We start from the raw sequence: 17,628 nt of genomic DNA, 5'->3' as shown, positions 1-17,628 counted from the left end.
GAAGAGTAATGCCCTATATGAAGTTAGGGGTAAATCACTGCAGGGCAGCAAAAGGGATACTGCGTTGACAGTCAAAGGAAATGGCTAACTCCTCTAGAGCTGCTCCTGCTCTCCATGTTTCCTTAATTAGACAGTGGTCTTCTTCTGAGCTTTTTCTCTAGAAAAAGGCCGTATGCTTCAGATGCATATCAAACTCTAATTGCACGGTTACTTTCTTTTGCAGAGACAAGGGAAAGACTGTTCTCCCTCTCCACAATCCCTTCAGAAAACAAACTGCAACCTGCAGTGTTCCACTGGCAGCACTTTAAAACAAAGGGCACTTGGAAAAGAAAAAGAAAGAAAAAAAAAAAGAGCTTTCTGCTGTGTCCTGTAGGTTAGCAGATGTGAGCTCTGTCAGGCGAGGGAGGGAGGGAGGCAAATTCCAGAGTAGATGGTCCTTCTGTGATAACAGCCAGCCTGGCTGCCCAGACACTTAATTTGGAGGAATGCATTGCAGGTGATGCCCCTCATTGCGGGGCACAGGGGGGAGGCTGGGAGGCGGTCCCACAGGTAGAAGGGCCGAAACCAAATGGCTGTTTGGGATCCATAGATCAAAGTCAGCACCTTGAGCAGGGAGCTAATGCAGCTCATCCAGAGCGATCGCTCCTGCGGCTGAAACCACACAGCTGTTCTGTGCCCAGGTTCCATTGCCACCCTATGGAAGAAAGAAACCAGTGCACACATTTTCCTTTCGACAGATGAAACATTGCCTTGCTTCATGGGGATTTTCCTTTTTTGCTTCTCACTGAACCTCTGCCACGGTGCCCTGCCCTTTGCGCTGCCAGAAAAGGATGCCGAGCTGCCAGCCCCACGTTGATGGGCTTTATTAATGAGCACCACAAGCTGCCTGTCCTTTCTGCCTCCGCACCCCCCTGTGTCTCCCATTTCCCCAGCCTGGTATTGCTCACTCAGACACGTAGCACCTGCTGGCCCGCGGGCAGGAAGGGCAAGGTCAGGAGTCTGTGCTGTCCCTGCTGTGCACTAACAGCTGACCACCAGCTCGCTGCTGCAAGCAGCTTGTGTTTGGGGGGTGCGAGTGGTTTGCACATTGCAGGGGACGTGCAGAGAACATGAGAGGCTGCAGGAACAAGATCAGGCCTTTTATTTTGGGGGTTCTGATCAGGACTATTTATAAGCGAGGCCGGCACTACTTGTTGCTCAGGTGGCTGTTGGTGGACAGGAGTGCTTATCCCAAGGGCTGAATGCACCACTTGTGTTTGAGCATGAATAAGGATGAAGAATATTAATTTGAAAGTCCTTGTTTTTTAATCAGTTCAGCCCACTGAAACCACTTATTCCATCAGGTAACCTCGCTAGGTGAGCACGTGGGGCTTTCTTTGGAAGAAACTTAAACTGCAGAGCAGTTTTTAGCAGGGGCCTGACTACCCCTTGGCCTATAGCAGCAAACATAGTGGCAGTTTCAGAACATGATTTGAGTGTAGGAATAACTTCTGTCCTGGGTAAAGAATAGAAATTTTAAGGAACAGATCCAAAGACATTTGTGGTGTGTGCAACTGCTTCTTTCCAGAGCTGCTGAAGTTGGAAGGGTCTCTGCCCTCCCAAAGCTAGCAAAGGTCTCTAGACTTTCCACGGGGGCAATGGGATGTGGGAGCTGCCCTCCTCTGAGGCTCCCAGCAGAGCCGCAGTGTCTAAAATGCCATGAGTTTTGGATTGCTTGTGGGCATGTGTGGGCCCCGTGCCCTGGGGTCTGCTTTCCTACATATAAATACATATAAAATGAGAGATCCAAACTGGAGGTCAGCCAGAGCCATTGTAATGAACATCGGAGGGTGTGATACGAGGAAGTTGTATGTGTGAGCACTTCATTTACACTAAGTGCTTGGGCTGAAGGGCATTAAAGGAGGATGGGTTCTTACAGGCTTGAGCCCTACCCTGACCTCTGAAAGTTACGATGCAAAAAGTATCCTGCTGCACAACCATTGGCACCAAGCTGCTGATTGTCAGGGCTGCCTTTCACCTTGTACCCAGCAAGCAGCTGTACAGGCCTGACCTCGAGGGTTGCCTGGAAATGGCTTTAAAAAGACAACATAGGTCTGCAGAGAGCGTGCACAGCTAAAGCAGTGTCAATCTCTGCCAAGCACGAGCAGGTCTCAGACCCTGGCAGGCCAAAAGATTTCAGATTCTTCCTTTTCTTTGTGTTTAGCCATATTAAACTTGCTTTTGTGGAAATTAGTCAAGGAAATGTGGGCCGAACCCTTTCCTGAGTTAAAATTGAGATGGTTTCACCATGATGGGAGCAAAGAGCCCGCATGCAGTCATGGTGCTCTTGATGTGCCCTGCTCACATAATAGCTCGGCAGCCACCAGTCCCCAGTGCTGCACGAGTGTGAACGTGCCGCTCTGATCACAGCTGCTAATGAAGTTCAGAGTATGCTCCACAGAGAGGGGATACAAAGGTGACCAGAAATCAGGGGCACTCCCTAACTCCCATTCCCTTCACTGTCTGTTCAGCTCAGTGCACAAAGCCCATTTAATTGAGCTTTCGTGCCGAGGGGCAGTATGAAATTTCACTCTCAAATCAGTTCTTAAAAAGCAGCAGAGAACAGTATGCCTCAAGAAGAAAGCACATGTTGCACTATAAAGGTAAAGGTTCATAGAAGACTTCCCAGCCCCATCGTGTGGCCTTATCTTCAAAGTGGGCTGGAGCCAAATCAGTCCAGAAATGCCTGGGTTGCTCCTCAGCAGGGGAGATCCTTCTTCCTGTGCTTTTTCTCCCTCCTCCTCATAGGCTCCAGTGAGCAGTTCAGATTTTTTTTATTTTTTTATTTATTTTTTTTTTTTTGCAGGGGGTTGGGGGGGCAAACTAGCACTAAGCATCCTATTTCCAATAGATATAACATGCAATTATTTACAATGGACACAGACAAATTTCCCAAACTAAGCAATTAAACTTACTGCATTTTTCCTCTCCTTACAATAAACAGGAAGCCTGTGTGTAAGGCACCCTTTCTGTGGGTTTTATGGCCATTGCTTATGTTCCACAGTAGGGGAGAAGAGAGAGAAGAAGTAAGTGTGGGCCTGGTGGGAAGAGTTGGCAAATGCAGAAATATGATGAATGAGCTGGAGAGATTTAATTTCTTCCTAAATTCTCTACAAGCTGTGTAACCTTTCTTTAGCTAAACAATTACTCTAAAAGGCAATGATTTTCTGCGTTTTCATTGAAAAGTCTTCTTAATAACAATGGCCTATGTTCTCCTTCTTGAAGAACTTCTGCCAAAAAACAGTTTTCTTTTTTCCATTCAGCAGGAAACTGTCTTTTCTTTTTTTCGGTCTCATATTCCCCACTAGCATGGATTTACAAGGCCTACCACTTACTGCACAGGGTGGGAAGAAGCTTCCCTTCTGGCCAAATCGTTTTGGTCCATCTCCTCTACAGGGATTCTTGCATCTTCCTCGGAAGAGGAGTGCAGCCGCTGTCAGAGACACAATACCAGACCCCAGTGGCCATTTAGCCTGACAAAAAGTGACAGTTCCTATCAGTACGTGGGAAAGGGCTCCCAGATTTGTTTGTCGGTGGGCAAGTGGCCGTGGCACAGGTTGCATTCGGAGGAGGGAGCCAGTACTGACCTCTGTGGGGGGCAGGAGGCAGTCACCAGATCGTTCAGGCTCATGGATGCTCAGCCCTGAGCAGGTTGCACACTTTGGGACTGTGCCATCGGCCACAGTGTCCAACAGGGCGCTGGTCCTCACAGAGCCACACAGCCCTGGGCCGACTGCAGACTGCAGGGACTTGGGACTTGCAGCGTGGGTAGAGCATTTTCCTCCCGCAGAGTCGCAAGCCTTTGCAGATGCGTGCACGCACACGCACACAAATCAAAGCTAGGCGTATAAGGCCAGATGATAGCTGTGTACTCTTACCACTTTTACTTGACGTAGCTGGTTTCCTGCCGCCCCCACCCACCCCAACCTCCATTGCAGATAATGCTGTATTGGATTAGTCTGCCTCGCTGCTGCATCAGGTCCCAGATCGATTTATTGACTCTGTCAGAGTGGCTACTACAGTAATTGTTACAAGAGCAGAATGGAAAGCAAGAATGTGTCCACATAAAATATAAAAATGACGTTTTGTTCTTTCACTCCTCTTTTGCCCTATAGATCTTTATGTGTTTACACAGTGGAGAGCACTTTACTTAAGTTAATCAGCTCCTTCTACATTATTAATTGCGACAGTTAGGGTGCTACGCGGAGGCAAACGTATTATTGAGAACATTGATCTCACGCTCACGGTGTGGACCTGAGTAGATTTTGCATTCCTCCCCTTCTTTTGCAACTGCTTTAGGATACCATCAAATCATATTTCCCTGACTGACAATACTCCATCAATACAATTGATTTCAGGGAGGGGCAGAGAGGAGCTCGTGAGAATGAAAGGAGCTCGCAGACCTTTAGTGTCTTCTGCAGGCTCAGAGAGGGGTTGTTGGAAGTTGGTAATCACGATAATTACACGCCTGGCCTGATTTCTTTGTTTGGTAAAGAGCATTCATTTAAGGGCTGAAGTTTCCTGAGCGTTGAAGATTTGCAGAGGTGGCATGATGAGACCTTTTAAAATGCATCTAGAATGTATACCCTTAAAAAAGACATACTGACTTTTTACAAGGGTTTTGGAAGCACCTTTGAAAGACATTTCATGAAAGTTCAGCTTTCGCAGATGATACCTATACGAGCCCTATAAATTCCACCCAGCCTGACAAACTCCAGTAGGTGTCACATGTGACCTGGATGGAAAAGGTCAGCAGCTGAATTTATGGCTTTTGCATTTACTGGAGCATTAAGATTTTTGCCAACCGCCATATATACTTTTTAACAATTCTGCAATCAAAGGATCAGGGCCACAATGTACAGTGAAGGTCAAAAACTAAAGGCCACAGTCCCTACATGCTTCTCAATGCATAGGCATTACAGCTTCTCTGTTCTAAGAGTCACCTTCACTTAATGGCCTTAGCAGGAAGGTCAAGAAATATATAAGCTTCAGAAGTGAACATCTTACAAAACAGACTGTCTTGCTCTGAATTTAATGGTAAATTCCTTAAGAAGAGACCGAAAGATGAGAAGCAAAAGGCAGTTTGCAGCAGATTTAATCTTTGCAAACCAGTGAGCACCACCTCTTTGGGTCATCCTACTCCAATGTGATAGTATGCAGAGAAGGATTTGGGCTTCAAAAGGAATAACTGTAAGCTTGTTTAAAATCGCTTGTGATTTAAGTTTAACAAAGTCTGTTCTTAGTGAGGATTACTAGCTGCGTGCCAAGATTTGGCTTCCAAATTTTACCTGGCTGCAGTGTGATCAGTTCAGAACAGGTAGTGGTATTGTTTCGGCTCTAGCATTTGCCTTTACCCAAACAGAGGTGGAGCAGGAGAAAAATAATCCAATAAGAAAGAATCTTTCTAAAAAAAATCTAATATTAAGTAATAAAAAGGCTGAACATATCTTGTCAGCTTAACTATGTAGCCTTTAGTTACTTTAGTTATTAATATCCATTTTTCAAAACAGTACTGACACCATAATCATAATGTTTTCAGGCAAGTTCACTTACATGAACCTACTCTTGCATCATCTATACAAATAATAGTTGTTACACAAGAAAAGATGCAGATAAATATATTTCAGAAACCGATCAAATGTAATTTTATTTCTGAGATATAAATAAGAAAAAATCACTACGGGTAAGAAGCAGCCACCTCTGAGGCTGAACACTAGAATCTCTACATTGCTTGGAGCGGCTTTATACAACTTCAGAACCCCTTCTGTGCTTTTTGCCATAGCTACATCTTATGAAGTGTAGTAACAAAGAAGGCATCTTTAAAAAAAATAGGGTACCCTAATTTGCATGTGGCATTTGTGGTTTTTTCATCCTTGCATGTCCTAAACAATGAGAAATGAGATTTTTCAGGAACTCATAATATTTCTAGTTTGGCTTTCTTTCCTTCTCCTCCTTCTCCTTCTCCTTCTCCTTCTCCTTCTCCTTCTCCTTCTCCTTCTCCTTCTCCTTCTCCTTCTCCTTCTCCTTCTCCTTCTCCTTCTCCTTCTCCTTCTCCTTCTCCTTCTCCTTCTCCTTCTCCTTCTCCTTCTCCTTCTCCCTCTCCCTCTCCCTCTCCTTCTCCCTCTCCTCCTTCTCCCTCTCCTCCTTCTCCTTTTCCCATTCCTTTCTTTTTTCCTTTTTCCTTTTTCCTTTTTTTCTTCTTTCTCATTCTTCTTTTTTCCTTTTTCTTTTTTTCTTTTTTTCTTTTTTCTTTTTCTTTTTCTTTTTCCTTTTTTTTTTTTCTTTTTTAAAGTACTTCTTTTGTAGTTTTTAGGTTAGGGATCACATCTGTAATCTATGGTATTGGACCTGACTGATGCTGATTAGAGCTGGAGATGGAAGATTTGCTATTGGCAGGAGTTTGTTTTAGAAATACAATAATCTTTTTGCTTAATTGTGTTTAAATTTTGCTTATAGATATGCACAATAGGATAAACCCAGTCTTTTGCAAATAAATGAGCTCAACGATAACATTCACATTAACTGCATAGGGAGGGCTTGCACCACAGCGATCGTGCATCTCTGCACTTCTCTTTTGTGGCTACAGGTATTATCTCTCAGCGAACCCAAAGCAGTTTTCCTTGATGTAGAGGTGGGTTTAGTTTTGGGGTTTCCCCAGTTTTCTTGTCTCACAAAGCTCTGTCTGAAGCTTCAGGACAGGTTCTGTTCCACCCCTCTTGTTCCCAGTCACAGGGAGCTCCACAGGCTCCTGATAAATTCTTTGTGCTGGGAACAGCAGTACGAGGGCAGAGCCTGGCCCAGTAATTGCAGCTGCTTTATCACTTCTGTTGATGTTGCGTGAGTCAAAACAGAGCTCAGGTCCTCCTGCGGCGGCTGGAGGCTCTTCAGAAATATGAGGAGTAAAAGTAGTAACATGCAAAAAAAATACGGGGTGGAGAGCTGTAATTCTCAGTACAATGGAGCAGCTTACTGACTGAGTACAAAGAGCCACTTCTGTACAGTCTGTTTTCAGAGAAAAGCCCCACATTCAGCGACTCATAAAAGCGAAGAGACACCTTTTGGTTTTGAGTTCAAGGTTTACATTAGCAATTTTGTCTGTTTTCTCTGTTAGTATTAATTAAATTGAGATAGTTTAATTAGTATTACTAAATTTGATCATTAGTAGCAATTCATTCTGCCTGCCATACTGCACAAATATGATGAAGCAGAAATAACTAAATTGTTTAATTTCATCTCAATTAGTGATTCTGCACTCCACCATCATTGGCATCTCCCATATGTGTGAAAATCACTCTGCTGCAGGCCAACACCCAACCACGTCTCAGGCGTCCCGCTGTGTTTAAGGCAGATAATACAGCAGAGGAGGATTTTGCCCTCCTCGCCCTGGTCACCCAGATATCCTGTGACACCCCACCCCACTGGACAGGGCCACCATGTCCCCAGCCACCGGGTCACCACCACGTAATGTGAGAAGCCGCAGCATCACCGCCAGCCCTGCATGCCCAGCGTGCAAAACGCTGAGCCCAGGGATTGTGCATGGCCTTGAACTTTTCTTAGAGCAGTTTGTTCAGTTTAGCGAGGCACAAAGCATCAGGAGAAATGCAGACATCAAAAGTTCTTGCATTCAGGAGGCTCGTTTTGTTCAGTTCAATGCTTTCTCGGTTTTCCTTTTTAAGGAGAGGTTTGGGAAGGGGGGGTTCGCTGCTGAATTGATTCATTATTCCTCCAGCTCAGTGTCTAATTTTGAGGTCAATGTGGCAAAAACTCGAGTTGCCTCTGTGTCCCTTTTCTGGTCATGTTAATCTGGACCAGCGCTCCTCAGACCTGCCCAAATCCTGACTCCTCTTCCCTTTCTGAGGGCTCACATTCATCCTTTCTCTACCCATTTCTAAAAGGTCACCTCAGACCCTTTGCCCCCCACTCCCATGTCTGCCTGTCCACCTGCACAGCCCTTCCCTCCCAGCCCCGCTGCCCCTAGCCCACACATCCTGCTTCTTGCTCTGCCTGCATGCGTTGCTCGTGCTGCCTTGGCTTCCCGGCAGCGCACTGTGACTGCTCATTTGTCTGCTTCACCCACAAGCAGTCGGTGCCGGGCAGACACCAGGCACCAAAGGCTTTTGGGAGGATTTCGGAGACTGGTGCAGACCACTCTCCCCCTCCAGTTCAGGATATTATTTCCCCCACGCACGCTTTCCTCTCGTTGCATGTGCTCTAGAAGGACTCTCAGGGCAAGCCAGAAAAACATCTCAGAACTGCTTTTTGTGCCCCTAACTGTTGGAAGCAAAGAGCTGAGACTTTGCTGCAGCACAGCCCATCCCTGTGCTGCAGGGCTGCTGCTGGGGGGAGCTGACAGAAGCGTCCTGGGGGGGAACCCCCCCAAGTTTGGGTGTGCAGGGTGTGTGTGTGTGTGTCTGTGTGTGTGTGTGCGCGCACGAGCCCAGGCTGTCTCGCTGCAAATGGAGCTTGGGAGGCCCAGACTGGGGGTTGATTTTTTTTGGATGACTTTCCCTGATTGTCTAAAGCAATAAAAGTAACGAAGTTTCGGGGGAAATGGCGGTTGCGGGGAGATTATTTTTGCAGTCCTGATGCAGGCAAAACTCCTGAGGCTCCGGGAGAGCTTTGCTTGCCTGAGGACTGCAGGAACTGGCTTAAATTGAATAAAACTGTAAGTACAGTACGGGGGACTCGGTAACAAGGAGTTCTGCAAAAGCAACAAAACCGGAGAGCACAATGAAGAATGGAGCGGGTTACGCCGCGGTGAAAGTATGTACTGGTTGTTATAACACCGTGCCTCCAGAATAAATTATGTCCCTTTAAAAAGTAATACTTTAACTGTGGGGCTATATAGAGACAATTAAGACGATATTGTTCTCCTCATTTCCCTGCCCCCCTCCTTCCTCCCTCTCTCTGCAGTAGCTCTGTGGAAACTTTTAATGCTGCAGCTTGAAACTTGGGCCTCTGGGTCTAAAATGCCTGAGAAAGCACTGCGGGCTCTAACTGTAAAACATTCCTTCGGCGGGCCCTGGAAACAGGGCGCGCTGGCGCAGGCGAAGTTCAGAGGGATCACATGTAAATGAGGGCTGGCTATAGACTCCCGAGGAGCGTTTTATTTCGCTTAAACCTGAACTTGAACTTGTAAACGCACTGCCGGCGCGGGGCTGGGCAGCGGGCAGCGGTGCGGGGCCTGCGGGGCCTCTGGAGCCCGTAGGGCTGGGGGCTCCCAGCAGCCGGAGCCCCCTCCTCATGGCACAGTGTGGGGCCGGGGGAGATGGCAGCAAGCTGGCCGAGGCCTGGCTCAGCTTTGCTGGCAGAAGGGGGGGATCTACTTGCACGCCTTATTGCACGGAGGGAAGGAAATAAGTGAGGTTGAACTGCAGAGCTGTTGCGTTTCTTCGTAAATCGAAGTGTGCTTCCAGCAGAATTAAATACAGGACGGTCTAAATAGCGAGCGGAAAGAGTGCAAAAGTTAAACACCCCTTCACACAGTATTTACTTTCAAATCTTAAGAGCAAACGTAAACCACAAGGCAGTTTTTAAAGCCTCTTTTTTGCTCCTTTGGCAAAACAAGCCCTGATGCTTGCTCTTCCCCTGCGCCGGTGGAGCAGCAATAGGTGAGGGTGCACCTTCCCAGCAGCTTGCTGGGACACATTTGGGTCATTTCGGATGACTCCCAAATAATTTTGGCCGTGTCTGTAGCAAAACTTCGAAAGGATGAATGGGCAAAAAAAAAAAAAAAAAAAAAAGATCATTTTGGCAGTTACTCAGGAAATATCTACAAAGATGTCCTTTCTGGAGCAAGTTATTATTTCAGCGTTTGTGTTAGGATCATTTTTATCCTGTGACAGCACATAAAGAGACCAGGACAGAGCAATGAGGTCTGGCAGAGCTAAAATCCCTTCTGTGTGTGTGAGGTTATACAGTTTATCAATGCAGAAACCACCGCGGGCTTTGCAGAGTAAACAGCTGGCTTGGTTCTGCGTGCGGCACTTTGGAGTCGTCTGTGGGATTTAAATGGCTGGGCTGCAATTTGGGGAGTAGTGTGAATATATATATTTTTTCTTTTAAACGTGTCAAAAGGGTTTTGCAGCCATTTGTTTTCTTAGCTCTTTTATTTGTTACGTTTTTCCTTTCTGTTTCATTTTTGGTTTATTTTGCTTTTGCAAACATCTTCACTGCTACTGGCGAGTCTACAAATGAAAAAAAAAAAAGTTTCTATCCCGGTCAGAGAACCTTATGGCAGCGACAAATATCAGAGAAAGCCATCGTCTCTCTCAAAGATTTCATCTCACCATCCACTTAATCCGCTTGCTGTACCTCAGATCTCAAGTAACTTTCATACTGTGGGCTCACTTTAATGGATAGAATCTATTTTTCATGAAAAAGCAGGAAATAAGCTGTCTTTCGTACAAAGATTTACAAAATGTAATCATTGTTGAAATATTCTCTTTGAACTGCCTTGTCCGCAGGGGTGTCTGGCTCCCAATACCCCCGTTTCTTTAGAACACCCTTACAAGTTCTTCTGGTAGATCAGGTACACTGGTGGTTCTGGTCTTTGATGTCTTGAATGAATGAAAGAAAAGCATAATAAAAGAGAGCTGTTGATCAAGCATAAAATACTCTTTAAGCTGACAGAATGGCAGAGTTAACACATTCTAAGCTGCTTTTAGGTTTTTCCTTTTTTCCTCACATTTTCCTGTGCTTTGTGTACAGTGGGGGTTTTTATTTTTTGAAAAGTCTCTGATCTATGTAGTATGCCGTCCTCTAACAAAAACCGAAATGGGATTGTTTCTCTCTCTTTCTCCCTTTTTTTTTTTCTTTTTTTTTTTTTTGTCTTTTGGCTATCTTCTTTTTTTTTTTTTTAAAGCGAGATTTACAGTTTAGCATAACTGCTGCAAGCTTTCGGTGTGCACCGGGAAGTTCAGAAGTTGTTTTGCAGATTTCAAGTCAATTTACTAATAAACAAACGAGCTCATTCCCTTAACCGTGCAGAAAGCTGGGGGCAAAACTTTAACTCACAAAGCGTTCCCAAACTGAAATGAAGATCTTCTGTCCAAAAGCAAAATTGCAAACTGAAAGAGTGACATAAAAATGACCTCATTGTGAGAGAACTTTCTTTAAGTCAGAGAAAAGGAGAAGTTTTTCTTCCTGTAGATCTAATTTAGATTTTAAGTTCCCATACATTATTTATACATCATATTCAAAGTGCCAGCCTACTCTGCTTGCTGGATTACATTTCAGACATTTGCCATTGATAAGTCTTTGCTGTATTATGTTCTGACTAAATGTGAATATGTCATAGCGCAGTCAATCTTTAATCCACTGAGCTTCAGGTTCGGGCAGCAGGGGGTCCAGCACTGAGAGCATTGCTTTATACTTGGGAAACATCTGGGGCCAGCTGGGACACTTTACTGGAACATTCAGATGTCTGGAACAACAGCAGGAGTTACTGTATGAGTGTGTTTTCATAGGTTTGGGAGGGTTTGGGGTGACTTAGTTGAAAACAAGAGCTATTCCCAACTTGAGGTTTGAACCCAAGCAGCAATCTTGCCTGAAGTGAGCTTGTTGGTCCCAGGAGAGAAGTGGTTTGGACTACTATACATTTTTAATAGTCAGCAGGCAGAAGTCCATATTACAGAATTATTGCACATAATTTAATGCAGTTTGCCACAATTGGCATTCTCGCAAAAGCTATTGGATGCAGAGCTACTGTGCACATCGCCTGGAGACCAGCGTCCCTCACGGGACAGGCTTTATCTTCCTCAAGACGGTATAAATATGCTCGTCGTGGGGCATGCAACTCCCCTGGGTTTAGGTTTTGGACAACCAGAAGATTCACTTGCTGTTTTATGTCCCTTTGGGGATGACCAACACACTACTTACGTCCCTTTTGGTATTCCATTTTGGAAAATATAATTACTAAATAATTAATCCCAGCTCTAAGAAAATAACTTGCATAGGCACAAAGGTGACCTTGTCTTCGATACCCACCTTTTGGTTTACACAGTAGGATCGAGTTTCATGCCTGAAGAAACTCTGGAGAAACCAACAGACAAGGGGGAAGAGTGCAGGCGCAGGGAAGGGGACGCGGACGCTGTGTCGGCAGGAGCCCTCGCTCCAGAAGCTGAATTGACACAAACTCCGCTCACCCTGGCAGCCCTCCTGAAAGCATATCAAAGCTCCTGCTCTGGCCTCTTTCTTTCAAGTGACCTGCCATGGGGAAGAGCCCCGCCGGCACCTTTCACAAGGTGATGTCTAATGGACCATTTCGCTACCTCACTGTTTACATTCTCGCCTTATCTTTGAAACCAGAAGGACTCGTTACCCCGATGCGCCATCCTGGGGTTAATGTTTCAGAGTGCCTTGAAGTTCTTGCAGCGACGGAAATGTCAGCCCCAAACAAAACAAACGAACTGATGCACTGCGATGAAACTGCACAGGTGCCCGACGGCTGCGGCTCAGGTTTGGCTCTACTGCTCAAACAGCTCCTTTGCCGGCGAGCTCTAAAGCTGCACGGTTTTTACATTCGGGCTCTTATCAAAGGTGGTTTTCCCCTCCCGGATGACACAGTGATAACTTGCTGCAGCCGTGCCAAGGGCAGCAACGGCCGCGGCGCAGCGGAGAGTGTGTTTGAAGTCCCGAGCCCAGCCACCACCGGCCAACAGAACAGGCCTGGACCATCAAGAGAATGGCCAGCCTGAAGAGGAGGAGGTGAAGAAAAATCTCCAGTGTGTGGAGTTTGTCAGAGTTTCAAATGTGTGAATGTCCTTAAATAACCCACATCGCCCAGAGAAATAAGCCAACTGTCACACCCAGTTCTGGATTCCACATTAACAACCTCCTTCCGCAGCGTTAAACTTTGCCCTTGAGGACTTTTGTTTAACTTTTTAATTTGAAAAGCAGATAGGGCCACTTTACAAGCTTCACTTTTCTGCGCGAACTGAAAGGCCTCATTGTTAGCGCAGGGGATGTGCAGGTAGAGGTAAATTTAACAAGTTTTTGTTTGATCGTCTTTCCGTTTGAAAATGTGTGAGCTGCGATCACAGTGAGGCTCAGGAGCCGGGGATAAAGTGCATCGTGCAGGAAGGCTGCTGAAGAAGATTCTTATAAACAATGGGCCTGTTTCGGCGCTCCTGACGCAGGCAGAAACCGTACCAAAGTCAATGAGGCACTTTCAGCTTTCCTCTTTTTAAATATCCTGAATCACGGAGTGTTTCCTTGCTGTTCTGCCAATACAAAGGACCCTATTGTCAGAAGTTGCTGAAGGATTTTTGTGTGTCTGTGCTATCTTCAGAACAGCATAAGAAACAAATAGACTCCGCTATCAAAGACACGTAATTGCCATTTCAGACTTCCTGTTTAGGATTCAGTCAAGTAGATATTGTTTATGGTTCATAAAACCTTACTACTGTGAGGATTCTCAGATAGTGGCAGCGTAGACTTTCAACTTTCATGGTGCTGTAAATTAGGGGGGAAAAAAAAAAAAAGTGTGATAATACTCCTCCGAGAACAGTAAAATAGAGCTCTGCAATGGTTAAATGGAATTTTATAAGCACATTCGGTGTGGAACTGTTTTGCATTACATGAGTTGAATACCTTAGAGATGACACACATCTGCAGGCACTTTATTAAATCCTTAGTCAGCACTTTTCAACCTGATGAGATTACTTCTTCATTTGACTGGAGAAAGGGAAGCGACGATCTCGTGCCGGACTGCAGAATTCTTTCTGATGTTTCACCTTGAGTGCTGGGAAGGACGCAGGATGCTCCGCAGGACGGTGCGCACCCGCACCGAGAGGCAACCTCAGCTCCAGCGCATTCACTGAGCTCTGAACTCACAGGTAGAACAGTACCGCAAAGTAAATAGAGAGGAAATAAAACACCGTCTCTTTTATGAAAATGCCAGGAGATCGTATCATCCTGACTGTGTTGCGATAGCGCACATGATTTAAATGGAGATTTTAAATTAAGAAAGGCAATACGCTGTTCTCTGGCTGGGTGCAGACGGATAGATTACAGAACGTGAAGGGGTTGGGCGGGAGAGCCCCGCTCGCACCCGCAAGAAGGCAAAAAAGAAGGCGGTGATCCCAGTGTACAGAGCTGGGCTGTGTTCCTCCCCCAGGGCCCCTCGCCATGCACGCTTCTCAGAGCCCCGTGCTTCGTGCACTTTCTGGGCGTCCTATGGAGGCAGCGAGGTCCCTCTCCCCTCACGGGAAAGTTTCACAGGTGCTTCAAAGGGACAATGGAGCTCTTCAGACCTAATCCGGGAAGACTTAGACATGTATAGGAGGCTTGAGGGGGATATGAGATCTTAATATTAAAATGATTAGTCGAAAAGGAGGATCATTCTGCGTGTGCGTTTCAGCTGTGAGACGCTCTAAATTAAAACGGTATCCTGAGAGCAGTGCCGGTGGGATCTGATGAGTAAATGCACTCTCTGTCTTGCTGTTCTGCTGCCTCAGCCCATAAAACATTTCATCAAAGCCGGGCTGCGGGAACAGCCAGCGCGGTGCAGCTGTTTGCGAGGGACCTGGAGTTTGGCTCCTTTAAAAGCAGCTTTTCAGTAAAGTCAGTGCGGAGCCCCTGCACAGAAGTTTAAAAAATATCCGTGCAGTTGGGTTTGATCCCGTAAGGGTTAATTAAGTTTTGCATCGGCATTAAGGCCGAGTGGTGTCTGCAGGAGTCATATTGACACCCCGGTGCATGGTAACTCTACTCCTTTATTGACATGTTGCTAGTCAAGAGCACAATAGCACTCTGTGTCTGCAAATCATTGCTAAAATCATCTCGAGAAAAAAAAAAGTTTGAAAGCCTAACGCGAGACAAAGGCCCCAGAGCTGCACTGCGCAGCGAAAAACTCTGGAGTCAGCAACTTCTATTGATTAAAAACTAACCTTTAAAGTAACTCTCCGAGTGTGTGGTTAGCATTTAAATTTAAACATGTCATGAGTTGATTTGTGTTACTGAATACCGACTCAGAAGGAGTTACATTCACATCAGATTTTTTTTTTTCTAATTCCCTTAAGCAGCTAAAGTATTTCATGAAATGTCAATAGGGCAGGGGAGGAAAAAAAAGGTGTTTTGGAGGGAGGGGACTCGCGCGGGGCCGCGCCGTTTCTTTTCCCATGCAAATAGTCACCCCAAAAAGAAAAGTGTGGGGAGCGAAACACAATAATTAGGCCTTTGTCTAACTTTCCCAAGTGCCAGAGAAAGACAGATTAATTAAATATACAACAGTGTTGGTTTTTGGAGTGGGGGTCTCTCTCGCTGTGTAGGTCATAAATTAGGCAGAATAAATACTTCAATGTGTGTGCAGCGGGGCTGCTACGTCAGAGCGGCTGGCGGGCGGTGGGAGGGCGCAGCGCGGCTCTTGCTAATGATAGTCACGTCTGGGGCTGTCTGGTTGCTGCTAGCAACGAGACATGATGTAACACCAGGATGAACTTGAACTTGGGGGACTTGAAAAGGGAACAATAGACCAGAGCAATCAATAAAGCCTATTTCAGTGAAGGATTACAGAGCCGCTCTGGGGTAACCTTGTCTGCGAGGCGCAGGCTGAATAGCAAGATGCGTGAAGGAGCGCCGGGCTGTGGGGGAGCGCGGCCGCGCGGGACGGACGGACGGACGGACGGAGGCACGCAGCCCCTGTCGGCGGTGCTCGGCCCAGCGGAGAGGCGATGGGCGCGCGGCCCAGCACCAGGCCTGCACACAGCACACACTCCTGCCTTGCTGCCTGCTCTCTCTTTCTGAAACCCGTGCTGGAGTCAGGGGGACCTGCGAGGCCAGCGCGGCTCCCGCTGCCGTCACCCGGCTGCTGAGCCATGTGGCCCGGCCAGCGGCAACGGGAGCCAATTGGACATCTGCGATATAGATTTGAATGATCGGCTCTGAATTTTAACCCCTTTACTCCCTGCTGGGCCCTTCTCGCGGCTCCTGGCCTGGCCAGAGATGGTCACGCTCAAGTGCCGATCACGAGAGGCACTCCCTCGAATGGGGGATTGCTGGCGGCCCTCGGCACCGGGCAGCCCGGAGCGCAGAGCGGGACTTGGCACCGCCTCGTAACTCCTGCAGGAACTTCGCTCTGTTTATGAACTTTACATATGAGAACTATTTCGCTTAATTACAGCCTGCTTAAGTCTAAATAGAAAATCTGTAGGCAATAGATGGAGGCGATATGAGAACGGCGTGTTTGTGTTCAGAAGGGCGAGCGAAGGAAGAGTTCGTTAATGAGGTGTATTGGACGCGGGACAACTTCTGCGACCGTGCTATTTATTTTACTGGTTCTACCTCCATGGCAAGACCACATAATCTCAAAGTATCACATGAAACTTGCCTCAGAGTCTTCTGTAAATGTTAATAAATCCTCTCTGGGTTGATTATACTATCAATCAAATCAGACACTGAAAAGGAACAGAGAAAAAAGTTGGTAAAACTTGTCGTCAGTTTGTACGTGCGCACAGACGCACCTCATATATTACGGCAGCCAGAGAAAAACGCGGGGTATCAGCAGCAGCTCTCTAATACCTGGATCTCTCTGGCTGCATTATTTTACTTCAGCCTAAATAGCCGCTGCCTGTTGGTGTACTCCTGCAGCAATATGTCAGTGCCAAGTGGCATCTCCCTGCACGTCCCGGGCCTAACAGTGCCTGCATTCATCGGGGCTTGGCCTGCCCCAAGGGCCGAGCCAGGCTGCCCACCCTATGGCTTCTGCCCCAACCTCCGGCCCCAGCGGTCCTCCTGCTGGGAGCAGAACCGCTCCTGTGCTCAGGGCATCTGTGCCGGTGGGGTATGGACAGCGCTGTGTGCTCTGTGGAGCTGAAATACCAGGGAATTTCTTCCCCAAACAAAGATTCTTTCCCCAAAGAACAGCTACTTGTTGAAGTTCACGTTTTGTTTTCAAGCACAAGTAAGCCCAGAGATATGGGACGTTTTCGCTGATCCACTTTCCCCCGGATTTGTTTTATCCTCCCTTTTCTCTAGCGATCCACATTTCTCCCAAGAAAACAGCCCTGTTGTTGAGTTTCTGTGCATCTGTTCCAGTGAGACAGTTGAAGCAGGGCAGTATAAAGCAACAGATGCTTATGCTGGCACATGCCTAAATACCCAAGAAAACCCCGACTGCAGGGTGATAAATGGCACCGAGACGCGAATGTGTATCGCCTTTTCAGGGGATTAGACAAAAGTGAGCTGGAGGGATCTCCAAGCCATAATCTATTAAAAAGATTGATAACTTGTAACATGACATGACCCCCGCGTTCGTCTGTAGCTCCGTCCAGCGATTGTCACTGGTAAAAAAATATATTGGTTCGTACAGTATTTTTAATTAAGCTTTGTAATTAGGTCGATTCGTCACAGCCTCAATTAGCCCCCCCTTGGCAGCCGAGGATCGCGGCCGTGCGCGGAGCCCTTCCCGCAGCAGCCGGGCGCGCGGCGGGGCTGACGCTCTCCTCTTCTCTCTTGCAGTCCTGGTACCTGGGATAAAAGTCTCCGCTTCCCACCACGCACCGGACAGACCACCTGACCCCTTCCCACCTCTGTAACACGGAAGCAGCAGCATCGCAGCGCAGCGACTTCACATCGGCGGAAGGGGAG

The 17,628-nt window shown here is 46.8% G+C and overlaps 1 protein-coding gene across 12 annotated transcripts in view; it reads left to right on the top strand.

Moving 5' to 3' along the window:
* NFIA (nuclear factor I A) overlaps positions 1-17,628 on the top strand; it is a 231,809-nt gene that overhangs the window by 213,502 nt on the left and 679 nt on the right. For all 12 annotated transcript variants that reach the window (XM_048946073.1, XM_048946072.1, XM_048946063.1 and 9 more), the window contains one exon: positions 17,500-17,628. This exon is cut by the window's right edge and continues 679 nt beyond it. In XM_048946073.1, coding sequence (XP_048802030.1) covers positions 17,500-17,517 — 18 coding nt within the window. In that variant the 3' untranslated portion in view covers positions 17,518-17,628. The remainder of the gene's footprint in view (positions 1-17,499) is intronic.

The sequence above is a fragment of the Lagopus muta genome, chromosome 5 (assembly GCF_023343835.1).
Source record: "Lagopus muta isolate bLagMut1 chromosome 5, bLagMut1 primary, whole genome shotgun sequence".
In the NCBI taxonomy this organism is placed as follows: Eukaryota; Metazoa; Chordata; class Aves; order Galliformes; family Phasianidae; genus Lagopus; species Lagopus muta.
The sequence above is the reverse complement of the archived record's forward strand: the minus strand, read 5'-3'. Positions and strand labels throughout refer to the sequence as shown.